This window comes from Atta colombica, unplaced genomic scaffold, assembly GCF_001594045.1.
Source record: "Atta colombica isolate Treedump-2 unplaced genomic scaffold, Acol1.0 scaffold163, whole genome shotgun sequence".
Classification (NCBI taxonomy): Eukaryota; Metazoa; Arthropoda; class Insecta; order Hymenoptera; family Formicidae; genus Atta; species Atta colombica.
The window spans coordinates 1,447,941-1,467,698 of NW_017259254.1; the positions used below are offsets into that span (position 1 = coordinate 1,447,941).

General features: G+C 34.3%; 1 protein-coding gene across 1 annotated transcript in view; it reads right to left on the reverse strand.

Annotated features, from left to right (window-relative positions):
* Window positions 1-19,758, reverse strand: part of LOC108686016 (TSC22 domain family protein 1) — a 77,059-nt gene continuing 57,301 nt past the window's right edge. The window contains exons 3-7 of the mRNA XM_018191058.1: window positions 11,737-11,839; window positions 10,820-10,842; window positions 2,507-2,665; window positions 1,162-1,510; window positions 1-442 (exon numbers count right to left, since the gene is read on the reverse strand). Of these exons, the coding sequence (XP_018046547.1) occupies window positions 19-442; window positions 1,162-1,510; window positions 2,507-2,665; window positions 10,820-10,842; window positions 11,737-11,839 (1,058 nt within the window). The 3' untranslated portion in view covers window positions 1-18. The remainder of the gene's footprint in view (window positions 443-1,161; window positions 1,511-2,506; window positions 2,666-10,819; window positions 10,843-11,736; window positions 11,840-19,758) is intronic.

Sequence of the window (19,758 nt, forward strand, 5' to 3'; positions counted from 1 at the left end):
TTTTGAAAGGATCATCTCTTAAATATAATCCGAAGGCACTGTGTTCTCGTTGATTGCCGCTAGTCTGTACTGTGGCGTGTCCAGATTCTGTGGATTTAAGTGCAAATTTGTTGTTGTTGTTATCGTCGTCGTTGTCGTTGCTGTTGCAGACGGTACTGTCACTGTCGGCATCTGCTGATTCGTCGAATTCGAGCTGAGATCGCTATAATAGGCACTGCTGGGAGCACTGCTCAGCGTTGGCCCATCCGGTTCGGCGTCACTTCCGGTGTAGGCCGTGTTCTGGTATGACGGATGCTCACTATTTCTGCTACCGAGCCTCAATTCCTGATGATGATGGTGATGATTGTGGTGATGATGATGGCGATGATGATGTTGATGTTGACTCGGTGGTACTGGCGTTGACGGTCCATTCTCGTACATCTCGTAGTCTGGCTCTTGTATCCTGGAAGTAGTCAATAACGAAACTCTGGATAATCATTGTATGATTATTCGACTGGAATGTGCCATTAACATACATAAGGGGGTATCGACCGTATCAATAACTGGCGATTACATGGCGACGCGGATGAGCGTTGTTAGAACGGGCAATTAAACTCTCTTAGAAGGCGTTGCCAGAACAAAGTCAGTATTGAACTCCTTATCGATGTAGGAAGTCGAGAAACGATAAAGCATTGCGTATGATTACTGACTTCCGATTTCGAGATCGCCATGTGCCTCATTAATCGATTTAAAAAAATCAATTAACAAATATTTTTTTCTAATAACAATTTTATGGATATAACGATCATCAATTTCTTTATCTTTTTAAAATTTAAATTCATTAATTTAATGTTTCTAATGTTATGCTTTTATTTAAGATGACCAACACATAGTTCTTCTTGTATGGAATTTTTGCTGAAATATCTAAAAATTTAACTAGATATATATATAGCTCTGAAATTAATTTTATTGGACCATTAAAATAATGTAAGACGTTCAAGCTGATTGCTAAAATGTCAAAACTTTTTGCAGCATTGCTCATCATTCTTGAGTTTCCTACGTTTTGATGGTTCAATAAAATTATTTTTGGATCCGTATGTAGCTAAATTTTTAGATATTTCAATAAAGTCGTTCTTTCCGTGTATTTAATAACTTCTATAGATCTGGAAGCATTTGATTCACCTTTTACTATGTCGAGTACGAAGTGTATCTGTCTGTAGCGATCCGTCGCTACCTCCATAATGACGATGTAATCTGGCAGCGTCCAGTTCGTGATATTCGTCGTCCTGACCGCCGGAAGTCGTACCGTACGTCGAACTTCCTCTCATTTGTAACTGTAGATCGCTCGCGTAGCTCGCGGCTTGCGAGTCCAGTTCCGCGTATAGAGCCTCGTCGGTTTGCATGTGGGTGTAGTGATTCTCGACTGGGAGATTCATCGCCCGTCGGTGCTGAGGAAGGGAGAGCGGCGTCGTGACGACTCCCGGGGTGCCACCGCCTCGTCGAGAGCCCAGCCACGACCACACGTTGTGTCCTAAAGTTCGATTTCATCCACAACTTGAGACCCATGCTGATTAGTATATTTTCTTAACATATCTTGGCAGCATATCAATGATAAAAGAATAATCACTGCGACATGCAGTCTTAAAGATAAGTCTGTTCTGTTCAATTGAATTTCCTGCACAATTCATCGTTTCTGTGTTTCTTTTTGTGAATCATGCAAGAAGTTTAGCTAACAATAAAAACAATATGAGTGAGCCTAATGTGATTTTATCTAAACAAATAAGAGGTAAAAAAAAAAGAATAATGTTTTTTGTAAATTGTTTTGTTTTATCAATTAGTCAAGTTTTATTTTCCAAATACGAATTCAATTTCTTTCTGAAAGAGCGAAGGATTTTTTTGCTTAAGTATATCTAAAAATTTAGTTATAGATACAGATCTGAAAATGATTTGGACTATTAAAATTTAAAATAATTATACAGGGTACTCAAATTGGTTGCTAGAATGTTAAAACTTTTTGTACTATTGCATCATACTTGAGTTTCCTATATAATTATTTTGATGATCCAACAAAATTATTTTCAAAAATCTATATCTAATTTTCAAACCTAAAATTTTAAATACTTCAGTAAAATCAATCTTTCCGTGTAATTATCAACTATCAGATATGCTTGATTTACAGGCTCATTTTCATTCTTTTTTTTCATGTATTCAATATTTTGTTCAGCAATGCTTTATTACAAGATACGAGTTTGTTTCATAATATAAGAGATTTTGCAGAATTAGTTGAAAACATTGAGAACAAGTCACGAGATCCGGTTCTTTAATCCAGATCTTTAGCTTTCTTTCGCGAACAAAATGAGACATACAGTTAGTGAGAGACGATGCTACTGCGTTCGCGATCGCAATACATGTAACGTGACGGGAACATGCGAGTAACGAGCGGCCATTTCTCAATGATCTCTTTTGACGGCCCGTACACATATGTATGAGAAGCGTCAAACAGCAGGCATCTCGTAATAACACTCACCGGGACTAGGCGCTACGTCGTGATAAGGCGGTAATTTGTCTAATTCGAGAGGTGGTCGATCGGGTATGACAGCCACCCCGCCGCCGGTACCACCCGCCCCCGTAGGCCCACCGGCATCGGGCACACTCGAATCTTCAACGCCGACACCGCAACAACTCGCTGGAACAGAAAAGGGAAGAAAGACTCACACACACATGTTACTCATTGCTCCGGAAAAATTCGTTGGCGTGTCAATACGAAAGTCGCTTAGCTCGGGTTTCACCTAGTTCCCGTTTCTCAGGGCATCATCGCCCTTCGGTTACAGAGATCCGCTTGATCCGCTTGAATCCATGGGACGCGTTTCTCGCGCCGAAGCATGTGAAGTGCCAGGTGAGGTTGGCCCTGAATTCCGATACGTTTACGGCCCCACGTGCACGTATACACCCCATGCGCAAATATAAATAACTGCCCCCATATATAGAATTCGGCGACCAAACCCGAATCACCGCATTATGACGTGCGCTCGCGTATAGAGAAAAAAAACCGGCTGTCTTCTGTATGGCCTTATTGTGAGCCTGTCATAGTGCCGTCACGGGCCTTCATAGAATCGCACTGAGGGTTGTAGCATATCAGAGGGTGGGGCGGGGGGTTGAACTGGGATAGGGGAGAAAAAAAGAAGAGTGGGCGAGAGGCGGAGAATGGAAGAGAAGCAAGAAAGGATCTCGAAATTCGTGGATCAGAAGTGCCGCCTCAGCGATAAGTGGGCTCATAAGAGTGCTACGGAGGTAAAAAAATGAGATTATAAGAATCTCATTTTCTTTCCGTATTCTACTTTTTTTCTCTGTTGCTTTCACCGTGAAAATGATCTTACGTATTTCTTCTAATTCCTATTATACCTCGAAGATCTCGCCTATTCTGAAAAGCGCGTCGATGTCACTCGTCAAGAAATAAAGAACTTCTGATTCGTAAGACGTTAGTCTCGTACATATTAAACGGATTCATAATCCTTGATGAGGTGTGCAGGATATTTTATTTATTCTTCTCTGAAGAAGCTGCTCTGATCGCGAAAGTGATCGTAATAACAAGCTTCTTAATGAAATGATTGATGGATGCGTTAGAAATCATTGGTTACTCGATTCGAGCGCACTTTCGCTGCCTTACGTTTTCATGCAACTCTGATTGATAATTTTAATCTTGATGCTCGTAATTTTTTCGTTCTATTTGTTCTATATTATTTCTATAAATGATTATTTTCGCTTTCAACGTTTTTAAGAAAGAATATAATCAAATCTTTAAATTTCTCTCTTACTTATTTATTAACTGAATGATCTTTGAAAAACTAAATAAAAATATTTAGTTTCTGAAAGCTAAGATTTTTTAATAATAAAGATATTTAGTTTTTTTCTTTCATATGCATAAAATTGAAAGGTTTTAATTTTACTATTTTATTTATAATTATTTTATGATTTTCTTGTCAAATAGTTGACTAACAGATTACTCAGTTCGTTGTAAAATTTATGATCCTAGATATTCTATTTCCGTAGCACCTAGCTTCGTTAAAAAGCCATTAGCTCGAACCGGTATAGCATATTTTGTACCCTTTTATTACTGCCTCAATCTAACGCGGTTAGAATAGTAATAATAAAGAGGGAAATCCGTTATATCTCTACAATTACGCGTAACTATTCCGTTCAATGTTGCCAGTTTGCTCGATGTCATCGATTAATGTCCAAATGAAAATGCATAAGCGTATTTATTTAATAACAGTACATTGATCTCGAGCATGATTACAATTTGCGACTTAACATTCCGCTACTAATCTGCTTATTGCGGAAATGGATCAGGCACATGACAATTTATCCTCCTGTCACTTCGCAACGATATTGAACCAGTTCTCGTTGCGATTTAACCAGTGTAACAAAATTCCGATTCGATTGTATGTAGTATGATACGTCTTTCTTATCATTCAAAGCAAGTTTCTGATCTTTCCTTCTCCATTAATTTTACTCACTTCTTACATACAACATTCTATTTTTCTAAATGTTCAATATCTCAATAGATTTTTTATTTTTTCTTATTAGATTTCTCGTTTTTTTTTTTTAACAATTGGTAATTTTGAACGAAATTAAATTTAAATTCAATTTTTGAAGTTCAACTCTCTCGTTATATGGAAGATATTGAAGGATATCAAAAGGGGAAAAAAATTAAATGTGAACTTCAAAAATTAGATTTAATCTTATTTCATTCAGAATTGTTCAAACTATGTTCAAAATTATACCATCTTATAAATTTTTTATTACTTTATTAGTATAATAATATAACATAAAAAATATAAGACAATCTTGTTCAATTATAATCTGCAATAAGCAGATTACAGTCGAGCAGTATTCGAAAATGTATTCGCATATGTAGGCAGCTTTGGATGTTCATCTCACTTGCGCGATTACAACATAATTTTTATCTTCTGAATGAATTTAAATAATCGAATCCATTCGTTCTTCAAGACTTTCATACCGTCACCTGCAGCATATCTATTATCAGAATAGATAGAATATTAATTGGGCGATACATGAAAAGTGTGGCGTTGGAAAACATGTCGTGACGACGGGGGGCAAATGTTACGCTCTTTCGTCACGATCAGATAGCTAAAGGCTTGCGTAGAACTCATTTCTTGGCTCCCATTGCTGTTGTGTTACGTGTAAGATATCGTGCGACAAGAATTTAATATAATTTATTACGATTTTTGTTCGAAATTTATATTCATATAAATCATTTTAAATACTTTCCTCATTGTTTAAATACAGTGAACATTTTAGATAAATATGTATATTTTAGAAATATATTAGAAAAAAAGATTTTTATTACTTCTCTTGATAAACATATGATATGTATAATACCTACTATTCTTCAGAATATTTAAGATTTTTTAAAAAGGTTTTGGAATGAATCTTCGCTTAGAATAAGTTTTAATAAGTTTTTCTGTTATATATTTTGATTATTTAATATTAAGAATTGTTAAAAATCTAAAATAAAATCATTTAAAATACTAAAATTAATTAAAATTTTAATAAAACTAATTATAAGTCTACTTGAAATTACAGTAAAAGGAGTAAAAGATTATAAAAATATTGTTTTACACAATATAAATATTTATAGCCAAGTTATTCTCTTCATTTAATTAATTATACGTGCATTTAATTAATTACATACGTGATTCGCATATTATTAATTTAGTCATGTAATTTAATGAAACTGTTATAATGAACTTGATATAAAATTTCGATATATATGACAAAAGATTCTAAATATAATCGCGCGTCAAAATTGTACATGTTGAGCATCTAGCATCTTGGTTCTTTGACGTATTATACATCGACTGATCCAAAATATCGTTCCAATCATCGTGCGATAAGCCGATTAATGGATTCGATTCACCTTTTCTACTCGACTCTTCGATCGTCATTGTATCCGGAGGATCGCACAGCAATTTAACGTGTATGGAATGGGCCCTTCGTTCTTTTTTGCGCGAAAGCAACCTCTTTCAGCCGTCCATTAACGCACTGCTCATCCGGTGGCATTTAAAGCAATTCTTATGCATGGAAGAATGTACTATTAACGAACTTTCACTAATTTATTTTTTGCCCACAGGATATTCAATTATCTGTAATCTTATAAATTGTCAGCATGATAAAGCTATGTTTCTTAAGCTCCGGTTGAACATTTAATTAAGCCTATTGATTTAAATTACGAATTTGTTAGTTTTATAATTCTAAAATTATACATATGTATATCCGAAAGAAATACTGGCAACATTAAAACATTTCTAATGAATAGATAGCTTTATAAAGAAAACATAATATAAATACGAACCTAAAGAATAGATACAAAATATTATAAATTAAATATTAATTGACTTTCATTATAAAACACACATACGAAGTGTTCTATAATTATATAATATTTATAGGGGCCCCTGAGGGCTTATTATGAAGATTAATTATCGAAAACGCTTATATTCACGCAATGAAGTTTTGAAAGTTTTAAATCTTGAAGAGATATAAAATTATGTGTATTTAAAGTGAATGAATACGCGTGAGAACTGCTTTAATGTCTCAATATACTTATGAATAATTATTCGCGAAAATTAATTATTCGCGTAGTGAATAATAATGATTCAAAGAAAATAGCGTTTCGAGAAAATATATCGAGCGACTCGCACTGCTACCTGCTGGCTCAAGTGTTATCGTACGAATGATAACGATCGATTCGGTCGGCGCGCTACGCAGTGATACACAAACACCAGCGGGACACGCGCCAACCAAAAATTTTGTGTGTGTGTGTGTGTGCGTGCGTGCGTGCGTGCGTGCGTGCGTGCGTGCGTGCGTGCGTGCGTGCGTGCGTGCGTGTGCTCACGCGTATTCATTCACTTTAAATAAGGATCTTAGCGATAGGGGTAATAGAGAGAAATGTTAAATTATCGGTTTATATAATTAATAATTTCTTGAATAATCCTGGTAGAAATGTATGCAATTTTCTTAAACCTCCATTCAGTTACTGTATTCTCATTAGTAACAATATTGTGTAAGAAATGGATAAGAATTTGATAGAGTTTTATTCAATGGCTGAAACAGTTTTCTTGGTACAAATATGTGCAATTTGCGTAAAGATCTGCTCAATTATTATTTAGTATTAATATAGATTATAATTAAAATACTGTATAATCGGTTTATTGTCTGTTTTTGTTCAATATGAAGTATTTTATCTTGATTGGGATTCTAGTTTTACTTTTCAGTTACTAGACAGAATTAATACAAAATAACTGTCCAATAACTATTATACTAAAAAAAATGCATGAAATTTCTATCAAAGTTAGAATCATGGATGTATCTTACATGAAATATCTAAAATGCGATACAAGTGTAATTTATCTACAAGTGTAATTTATCCGTTTCAAATTGAAAATACATAATATTACGCGATATATCAATATTAGATTAATTAGCTATACAGATCATTTACACGATTTATTCATTTGTATTGAAATAAAAGCAAAAACAAATAGGAGTTATAAATTCGTGTAAACTTTCTTTATTGTGATAATATTACTTTTATAAAGACACGTAAAATTATCTGTTAACTTACACGTGATTTATTAATTATTTTCAGGTTGAAAAAATGGAGCAATGATCTGCCAACAATGTCAATAGTGTCAACGAGTGATTAAAATAATCATACCGATCGTTTAATAATAATTTTTCGCACATTTCACGAATTACGCGTCGCGTATAATTAAATTCGAGAATGTCGCGATAATCATAATTATAATAATCATAATTATGTTCCCGCAAGTGTTGTGCAACGAAAGAATTTGAGAAGAAGAGCAGACCTAGGAGACATCGGATGTCAACGGAGCAATTATGAGGTAAATGATTCATTATTTATTATTTTATTTGTTACTCTTACCCAGAAATAAATACTGCGCGAATACTGTATTTTAATATATTAATTTTTATTCAGAAGTTTTATTCAGTAATTTTCACTCAGAAGTTAATTGATATTTTCGTATATAATTATAATTTTTAATTACATTTAATCTTTATAAGAATACGCAATTAAAATATATAAGTCAGTCATGTGATATTCTGCACATAAATTGATTATTTTGATGACGTTAGATCTTTGATGGTGGATTTTTGAAAAAATTTTTTGAATAAGGTACATATATTTTGTGCGTATCATATATCTACACATACATTTTATTCAATATTTTTGCAAGGTTTTATTCTTGTTATAGGAAAGTAAGTCGTTTATGGACATTAAAATCACTATAAGATCTCTTTATTCTTTACAATACTAGAATTTTATTTTGTTATTGAGAAATTTTCTCTTCTACATATTATTACGCGATTAACAGACCCTATTGTTTTAAGAGACAGCAATAAATCACCCCGTCTTAACGTGTAATTGTATCTTGGTTATTTGTGCCTCTCTTAGCAGTTATCCGTTCTAAAACCGGACTAGAGAATTTGTTCCTGGGGCGAGAACGACGAAATTACGCGTTCATGCGGGTTGCAAATTCAAATTGCTCCGTGCGGACCACCTTGAAAGATTATTTTTATGGGAATAAAGGAATAAAAATTAATAATGTTGTCATTAACAAAAATTTTCGGTTTAATTGTGATCAATTATAAAATAAAATTTTCAGAATATATTCTTTTTGCTTACGTATTTTTTTAAATGCTTATAATACGAAAAAATAATAAATATTGATAATAAAAAATATTGATAATTTAAAAAAAATATTGATGAATATTGAAATATCTCTATTTTTAAATATTTTAAAGTTTGATAAGAATATCTTTTTAATATGTTTCATATATTATATTTTAAATCGTATCAAAATAAACTTTTAAGTGATGGTTTGTAATCGAGATAGTTTTAGATGCTATTGTTAGATTTTAGTCTAAGGTTAATACAAATCACGTCACGAAAATCCAATAGTAATTCAAGAGGTTCAATGAAACGAGTGTCGGATAATTAATTCGAGTGATCCCTACATCCCAGGCAGTACCCTCTTCTGTCTTTCCGCTCGCTCATCGTCTTTTTACATTTGCCGCCGTTTGCTCGTCGATCGTATCGTGCTGCGGTTGATTTTAAATCAGAAAGTTAATTAGACGCGTTTCGTCGTGTTTAATGTCGCCCAGCCGCAGTCATCCATCCGTCGTGTCACATCGCATCACGTCGCATCGTATCGCTCGGTTATACCCTTTAAGTACGACAGAGAACATGCAGCACACGGATGCACGGTTTATACCGCTGTGAGCGGTTTGCATTATGCGAACTAATTAAACTCCAATCGATGCCGGCACTCGATGCCATGACGGTGTTGCTCTCTTTCTTTTTCACGCCAACATGTCCATCGTCACACGTCGTCAATGTACATGTTCTTGTACTCTGTTTGTATGAGAGATCTCCGCGCAATGCGAGGTTTACTCTTTTCGTTCTAATTCTTTCACCGTCTGGAACAATGACTTTGTCGTGAGACGACATCGTGAGTTTATCTCCGTGAACACGAACTAGAGAAGTTTATTTCTTGATAAGATATACGGTATGTTAAGAGCGTGTCTCACGTTTTCGAAGTGTCACGTTTATCGATTCAATTGATTGCCCTATTTTTTCGGGATCGTACAAAATATTATAAACGTACTATAGACTCTATTTTATAGCTCACGCAATCAAAAGATCAATATGAGATAGTTTATTCAATATTTTACGTTACTAGGATTCAATAATATCTTTTCGCTTGAAGTTAGTTGTTTCAGACACAAGTGTTTGTATATAATGTATATAATTACAATATTATGATTGCTAAGTTTCGATTGCTTCGAGTAATGTAATTGAATTTAACAGTCACAAGTACACAAACTTCTAGATACAATGCGTCTGCCTGAAATGCTAACTTTAAAGAAAATAGCATTATTGAATTGCAGTCTATTATACTATTAAGGACACTTCTGTATATTTAATACCAATTTAATGAAAATGTCAAGTTAATAAAATTAATTAATATTATAAATAATACGTCATATCGCAACGCTGATATAACTTTTCATATTACATATCTTTTCGATTCGTATCATTTTGATCATTTTCTTAGGAATGTTTTCTACCTTGCAGTTTTTTCTTTGAAGTTTATGACATGACAAAGCATTCTTGAAGATACCTTTTGTGAGGTCTCTTATAAAGCATATTCAGGATGGTATTATTGTGAATGTATATGTCGTATATTAACGCATGATGAAGAAACTAACGAATAAAAGAGATTCGCGAGCAGGTAACTCAGTAGGGGAACTCGGATAATTGGGAATCATTTCGAACTTGACCCTGTCAGCGTGAATTCACCGCGCCGAACGTGGTATGTTAATTCGACATAATTGGGAAGCTAGCCTGTCTCTCGACAATAAACTCAGATCTCCCTTTATTCCCTAACCCCATGTGTCAAGTTTCTTTATGAATTATTTTTATAAACTGATTCACGTACGTTTGTATGACAAGATTTATTTCGTACAAATCTATTATGTACGTTAAAAATTTAGCTTAGGTATTCATGGTTCAGTCTTATCTTTGAGACATTGTATTTTTCTTATTTTTGAGTATAATTTTAAGATGTCATAAACCAGTCACAGAATCATATTAATCTTTTAAGAGATTACGTCAATTGCAATCTTGAAATAAGAATGACTATGAATATCAATTTATGAATAACCGATCGAATATATAACATTTCGTGAAGTTTTATGAAGAACATGTATATCTTGATGAAACTTTGCTTACCTCTGCCACCAGCACTTTTTATCCTGTAACAGATTAAATAGAAATTTCGATGAATCATGAGAAATATTTGTTATTAATTATTTTATAAAGATAATTATGATAATAATACACTTGATTTTTTTGAGAAATTAATTACTTCAAAATAACGAAAAAGCAAGTGAGAGTATTTTACTGAACATAAGTCAGCAATGATTATTTATACATATTATGAATAATCAATATATTAAAAATAAATGCTCTAAATTATTCCATATGATCATTTTTTAAATAAAAATTAAAATAAGTGAAGAAACATGCAAGTTAGCAATCAAGTTTAATAAATCATCTAGTATGAGAAGGCCGTAAAGAAGGATGAGATTGCGATCACGAAAACTCTCGTTTCCTGGCTACCCAAGAATTCTAATCGAGATCTGACCACAGTCATGATTCTTTCATAATGGTGCTCATGTACCATTTCCTCTCTTCTCGCTCTTTTGACGTCCCGTTAGTCTGTCACTTGCCGGATTCGCACCGAATCAATCTAGTTAGCGATCGCTTCATCCTCGTTCTTAGTGTCGATCGACTCTTTCGATTACGTATCGCCGGTAGGTGGTAATTTAAGAGAATCAACCGCGTGCAGCTGTAAGATGAAACCGCGATCGTTTCGCGAATCTGTCGGCGCGATGATCCGTATCGTAATGCTTGACCGTTCTTCGCGAGAAGCCTTCGAGAGAAGTATCATAAAAATTGCACTGGATAGTATGCAATAGAATTTCAATTTAAACGGTCATTAACTCTGATTGATTTTATTCAGCAATAAGTAAATTTAACGAGAAAGAGTTAGTTAATTCCGTATCAAGGTAATCTTCGATCGTTTCTCTTTTCTCATTTATTATATATTAATGAAAAATATGCTTTTTGAAAAGAAAAATACTAACCTTCGACAATGGAGAAGAGTCATCATCACTACTGCACCGATACCAGCTGATACTAAAGACACTATCACAAGAGTCAGCACCCATCCAAGTTCTCCAGGAGCTTCTGTAAAGAAAATTCAGAAGTTATAGGTTTAATATAGGCAAAATTTTTGTTACAACTATATTGAAACGGTATAATAAATTATTGATTTTTATCTTACAAATTCACATTTATTATAAAAGAACACTTTGTGTGTATAATGTTTCTTTAAAATTTAGTAGTAAGATTTCTTACAACAAGAAATATCAGAAAATATTAAGAGCGAAGGCTAATCAGAATTTGTAGATTTCTGTATTTCAACGATAATAGATGTGAAGTATAAGTATATAAATCTGTTGTCGCTAAAAAATCTGACATCTAAAGAATGCGTCGACTTGTCACCGTTTTCGGTTTTAGTCTCACCGCATTGTCGTAATTTCTTCAGGTAAGTTCTGGACCTTTGCCAAGTCATATATATATGGGCAACACGAGCATCATATAAATCGGCTCTCGAGATCTTCGCACAGTACGCGCGGGCGCCCCATAATTGGCTTACAGTCTCATCCGGCGCGTCCCGTTTCCGCGCAGCGGGATACCCGCAGGTTTATTAGGCGTCCTTCGCTATTATTCCTGCCACACACCTACCGAAAGCATTCTGCGTCCCTTACCTATCCCACTTATCCCCGTTGAAATCGTTTCATCTCGGATGTGCACCAGCAGCGATCTCGCGCACTTAACGAGGCCTGAGATTATCGTCCGTGCGAACGTAATTAAGAGAATCGCACCGCAAGTTTATTACGAAGAAACGGCGGCCGCGAGCGAGCATATGATGAAGAGACGATGGAGGTAGGTTCTTCTCGGTACGGATCAGCCGATTAGTCGGAGAATTGTACTTCGGGCGCGACCGGCGGCGATTGAACAATTCGCGGTCGGCCGCCGATGATTTCTCGCAACCTCTACGTCTGAAGAGTACTTACACATTTGCCGAACGATTCCCGACCAGTTCTCAGTTGTTTGCATAGCCATCCTTCGCTGAAACGCGAGCTTCGAATGAGATAACTGCGCGCCACCGAGCGGTTTCTTTCCCTCACTCCACGCTCATTAGTCGGGTCTTATGGTTCGTGTTATCGTGAAATATCTTAAACCTGTACAGAATGTTTCTGATCGGTCTTTACTCAAGGTCTTAATCACGACGATTCCCTCCAGCCAACGCGACTTTAAACATTGAAATGGAGATTAGCGACGAACGCCCGCGGAATTACAAATGAGAGAACGGGATAATTAAGTCCCACTGATCGCAGAATTATCCGCGAAAAGGACATCGTAATGCGCGCTTCGCATCGCTCTAACCGACGCGACGACTTCGTTCGCATCTTCGCTCGTTGCAGCGACATTAATCGCAGTTTTCGAATTCCGCCGAGCAGTGCTTCTATCTTAAGACCATCCTAAGTATGCTCGTTCGAAGAGGTAGATTCATTACGCTCTTGTCACACGGCTTCCCATGCCGTCGGTCTACCTACGCATACGTGAGTTTATATGTACTTCAAGTTGTCGACACTGTAATCGCTCAGGGCCCGGCGAGCTTGGAAAAGAGGCTTCCAAAGGAGAGGAAGTCGTTCAAGTGAGAAGGAGCTGTCCGTGATCGAGAGCTGGTACTCGACTCTGCATACGAATGCGCCGTTAATGCTGCTTCTTCACGATTGTAAGGTAGCTCAGGTAGCGATAGGGGGATGTTGGACAGGCCGGCAAACTTTTGGAAGCTAATAATTTTTGGATAACGTCCGTAATTAAGCATGATTAAACAAGAAAGTATTTTTAGGGAAGAGATTTTTTTGCGAGGAATTTATAATTCAGAAAAAGAGTTAAACATTTCTGAATAGTTATTTTATCAATTTATAAATGATTTAAAACATTTTAGGCTGTCTTTCTACATCCAATTTTGAAATATAAATAAATATTCTCGATTAAATTGTCTTATTTTTAAATTATCATATTAATATTCTTAGTTAAATTATTTTAATTTTGTTAATATCTAAGGTTCTTTCATTTAAAATTCATAAAACTAAAAGATATTTCTGAATAAAATTAATTTGTTCTTGTAACAGACGAATCGAAAATTGATTGGGCTTAGAGTGGGGTGCATTTAACACGTCGACATGTATCTTCGAATTAAAGGCAACATGTTACATTGAGACTAGAAAGTTAAAAGGAAGGAGCGAAAGAGAGGAGAAATGGTAAAGCCCGTCTATCAGCGTCACGTTCCTAACGTGAACATAACAGCATGCACGCTGCGGTTGATAATGCTTACAAGAGAGTTATCAATCATCCCACGCCAAGATTGACCACCTAGACCAATGCGTGTTAATGTCGGCCAGCATGCGCGAGTTCCCTGTTACAGTTATCTCAGTAAATTGTTTTGATCTATGAACAGATCGAGCTAGTTAGGTAGTCTCTTCAACCTGTATGTCAGAGTTAATATCTTTTGTGAATCTTTTCTCTCATTAGCAACTGAAATTTTAATGATGTAGAAATTACGTTTAACTGTATATCGCATTTTTTCTTTTTTATTTTGATTGATCAAGTGCAAACGTTTAGCAAGATATCTTCCGTAATGTATTAGATCTTATCTTAACTCTCTGCCGGCAATGTTGAATTTTAAAGGCATAGTTAATTTTTTGTTTGTTTCATTGTATTCTGTGCATATATTATAAAATTATTCGAAATGGATTCCGGTAGGAATTATTCCATTTTTTTATTATACTTACTTATATATAAACAGTTATATTTATTATAAGATCTGTCAGTGATTTCGGTTGCTCGAATGACTGTATTGATGTAACGTACACTTTTTTCAGTATCATGATCATATAAAACGCAATTTATCTCTTCTCCCTTGTAAGAAATCGCGATCATCCGCCACTGTTTTCGCGATCAGGCCGACCGCAACATCTGCTTCACCTCTCACATATTATCCACGATCGCGGTTTAATATACGACGGGAGCTTAGTGTACGCTCGCTTCATCGCTTTACCGTTTCAAAAGCGATCGACTGTTAGACATAAATGAAAATAAGAACGAAGCGATAAGTTTTTCGCTTGGAGTCATAACTTCTCTCATAGATGATACTATATGATCATTTAATCTCATTAGATTCTATTGTGATCCGTTGGCAATGCGCGGTTAAAGGATAGTCATATTCTTTGAGCAATTTTAATCACATACGTGAGATTTAAAAAGCAGTATAATATATGTAACAGATATTAGTAATAAGATTAAGATTATTAAATACATAGTTATAATTGTATTAATCTGGAGAAATTTTTGCCAATTTACAATATCCGAATATCATTTGATCATATTAAATGAGAAATCGATGTTTAATCTTTACTGTAGATATTTTTCCTTTTTTCTTTAAATATTTCAATTTTATTAAGTGATAATTGAAACTTATATTTCACACCCTTGACAAAATTTACTTTTAACGAAGTTAAAATTTTTAAAAGTAATTAAGAGTTTACTTAAAAAATTTTGAGATAATTTTAAAAAATGTGTAAAAGGTTAAGCCAGAATAATCTAAAATTTTTAAAGTTTTTAATAAAGAATTTAATATAATCGGTTAGTTTCATCGCGTTAGTTTCTTTCTGTTGTTCTTAAGTAAGTTTTAAAGTTATTTTAAAAAAAAGTTTAAAGTGTTCAAATTAATTTTTATTTCTTAGATTTTCTCTACAATAAATTTTATGTATTTTTTTAAGTTTTCTAAAGTAAATTTTCCCAAGAACATTGTTGGCTAATTTTAAGAATTTTGTATTGAGTAATGGATGGTGAAATCAAAGCGGAAATGAATACATTGATCTTATTTTTTTTTGTCGTTTCATTGACAAATAATTATTTAGAGCATTATATTTTCGGATAAGAAAGTATATTATTAAGGCTCGATTGTAACATTATTTTAAGTGTGACTTAAATAATCCCTTTCTATCTCTGTCTCTTTAAAGCGAGACAGATAGAGTTTTAAGTCTCGCTTAAAGTCAAAGTGACATTGGTGCAACTGGGCCTAAAAAAAAAAAACTTAAATGTTAGTAAATTTATGTTATTACTAGTGACGTAAATAGAGAGATTTGTAATTTTACGCCAACGCTTCGTAGCAAACTGTATTTTTAATAAAGTTACTATATATATAGTTCAGCTAGCTTTGCATAAAAATAATGTAACAATGCAAACGTCTTTTCACATGAGGCCGTGTTTCGCTGCTGTGGAAATACGTATATTTATTCAAATGAGTTAATAATAAAAACGGTGAAATGGATTCGTGTCACAATACTTTTTGGATAACAATATACACGCCAACGGTTTATGCATGGAATCGACAAACTTCGTTGATCGGTAAATTCAACGCTGTTCTGCCATTATGAGTCTCTCAACCGGTCTTCGCATACCGTTAAAGTTTCTCATCGAGATTTCATCGATAACCACCTCCTCGTGGTACACTTAATATTTCTTAGATTTCATTGATAGTCATACGCCTACATTTTTTATTGATTCTAGTGTTCATGTTTTATATATGTGTGTGTCTGTATATATATATATATATATATATATATCGCGCGAATTCTCTTTTTACTGGCTTCGCAACCGTCTCGTTCCATCGAGATCATTCTGCGATCCATTTCGACAGGTGGCCCAGAGTCCGCCTCGTATTTCAGGATTCCAGACTCCAATTACGAACTCTGCGAATAACCAAGCACCCTCTCTCTCTCTCATCTCTCCCTTTCTTTTTTCTCTCGGGAAGCTTTCGCGACCCAGTCTGGGATCTAATTTCCGATTTGTACTCGGATTCGTGGGGGGTCGATATGTGAAATACCGAATCGCAGTACGTTAGCATGCATTTACACGTGTTCGCAACTACCGGCAACGATCACGCTATGAACATTAATCACATTAAGTTGACTCAGTTTTGTTTTACACGGCATATATTGGTTCAGTAAAATTGAAGTAAGATTGTTTACATCACGATTATTGGAAGCCAATTACTCAGTTATTTATATGAATATTCGTGTCGTTTGATTATCGCCGCTTATTGGGCGTGATTCATTCTGATTATCTTACGGACATTCTGGCTTATACTGGCCTGTTTTGTGCACGCTGTTACAGCATTCCGTAAAATTTTTGTGTGAGAGAATTGGCGGATAACTTAGAAAATATAATCCAGAATAATTTTCAAAGTTTGGACTTTGGTAAAGAAGGATGGAAGGATTATGTTCCATTAAGTAAGATAGCACTTTATGCAATCATTATGCAAATTAGCAATTACTCGCTCATAGGTATATACATGAAATTACTAGTGACGTGTCTCGTTTAAGAAGCTCTTGATCAAATCGGGTGCGGCATATTCAATGCAAGTATGAAATATTTTATTCTAATTACTTTTGTTGATATTCTTGAGTTGTGTATACATTGTAAGAGTTGCAACCAATGAACATATCATTGTAACGTTGCATAAAATTTATCAAGTTGTTCTTTAATATTTAATCAAACTGTTTTTTAATATTTTTCTTGATTATCCATTATAAACCACAAACGATCGTCTTCATGCAAATCATATTTGTAATAAAAATATAGAAAGTACAATCAAAGCTTGAGTTATATTGCGCTATTTATTAATATATTTAATATTAAATGCACATGTGCGTGATGAAAATAGAATTCAAGATTCTTACTTATCGAATATATGCATAATTCAAGATGTAATTCATTTTGCTCATCATTCTTATTCGGAAGATAAGTGATGGTTTCTGTCGACGGTTTCTGTCACGAATTCTATCTTTGAAACGGCACCGCCGCAATCTGCATTATTTACGGCGTACAGGCGTGCGAACTCGGAATAAAAGCCGGTGGACAGACAACGAATATTTGACATGGCCAATTTGAATGCTAAGCGAGAGTGCCCTTTCGCTCTCCCGTCGTTGTGAAATTATGCCGCGGCTCAATATGCCTAATTACGAGCGAGTTGTCATTATCTTTGCCCCAAGACTTCCTCTCCCTTTATACGCTTTGCGGCCTTAACGCCTTTCGACCGCGTAAAGGTAATTAGAGATTTACCTTAATTATTTTCTTTCCGCGATAAATGCGCGCTTCTCGACCACCTTGAAAAATTGCGCCGGCAGCGTACAATGCGCCAATATTTCAAATGCTATTACTGTTTTTCCGGCGATATCCTGCCATTTTGCGTTATTGTGTATATTGTGTATATTTCGATTTACTTTATAAATCGTATATATAAAAATCTGCTGTGATAATTCGTGCTCATTTTTTTGCATTTTAGCTTCTTAAAACTGTGTAAATATGAGCAGAAATTACATTGTCAATTTACGGGCTCGATAATATTCAAATATACTGAGAAAAACATAGTTAAAAATTTATTAATAAAACATAATGTTTATTTTACTGAAATAAATCCTTAATTAAATATGTGAAATAAAATTTTATTCATCGCAAATAAACTATCTATTTTTTAATTAATATTTTACAAAAATGTATATTTCATCATTGTGCAGTCAAATTTTTTTTTATAATCTATAAATATGTAAAAAAAATGTCATATATGAAATTCATTTGTAGTATTGATTTTTTTTCTCAGTGTAGAAAGAGAATAATTAAGAAACTGATTATATCCAATTATTGGAGTAATAGCGAAAGCATTATCTGGATAAATCGAAATTCGATGCTTGGTTAATATTTTTAAATAGTATGTTATCGAATGAATTAAGGAGGGACTGTATCATCAGAGATAAAATGCAATTTCTGCTGATATTAGTTTTTGTTAATCGGAGTATGATATAATTTATTAATTACTTTTTTTTAACTTATCGTTGTTTTTTAGAGAGAATTACTGATTTATTGAATAATTTTCTTAACATGCTGCGGTCGAGGTCGTCGTTCACGTGCAAAAATCCCATTATTAACATTCTTTCACGCATAAATGCACTGTTCATGACTCATGACGTACACATTGTTAAAAGTCACATATATTTTTTGCGTCACAAGAACAGGTTCAGCGATTGTCATTGTGGAATTGGCGAACTAATTAAGCGCTCATTTATATAATATATGACTGCATGACTAGTCAGACGTTGCGACAAACGTTCCACGATCCGTCGGTTTTCGGCCGGTTTAGCTAATTATCGAAGGCAGACTTTATGTAACGTAGAAAGAAATACGAGTCATTCATTAATCATCATTAAAGAATGATTCGGCGCCGCAAAAAGGCTCGCGCGAGATTTCTCGTCTCGAAAGACGGACGCATGTGTAAAAGCGACGTCGAGTTGTGCATGCCTCCTCTTCTCTCTTATCTTTCTTACACAGAAGAAAGCTTGCCAAAAACTGCCTGTGGCTTCTTATATCCGCGATTCATTGAACTTTCTTTCAGGTTTATGTTTGAAAACAGTCAATTGTCATTCATTGCGGCTTCTTAATCTCCATTAGCCATTACTAATTCGGGAATGCATCGAATATTAAATGACTATCATTAAACCTTATCTTCTCCATTAATGAAAGACTAAAGAGATTTAAATTAAATTAATTTTTCTCGTTACATATAAGAAATCCGCTGAACGATGTATCGATAAAGACGTGTATTTGATCAATTTTGATATTCTTTTATTTTATTAGTGAGGTTGTTTTGAATAGCTCTTCCTCGTGTAAAAAATTATTATAAATAATAAAAAAGGTAATCATTCGCTAATTCATTCGTTTCATGTATTTCGATATCGAAAAGCGATATCAATGTTATTTGTGTTTTTATAATAAGTTAAAGAAGATGTGTGTGTGTGTGTGTGTGTGCGCGTGTGCGCGTGCGCGCGTCATATATTTTAATATAGAAAGATATCATGATTGCAAAATCGCGATTTTTTAAATTTAAGATTTCAGAAGATAAATTTTTTAATAGACTGAAAATTTTATTTAATTAATAATGCTAATAATATTTAAATTAATTTTCCTAATAA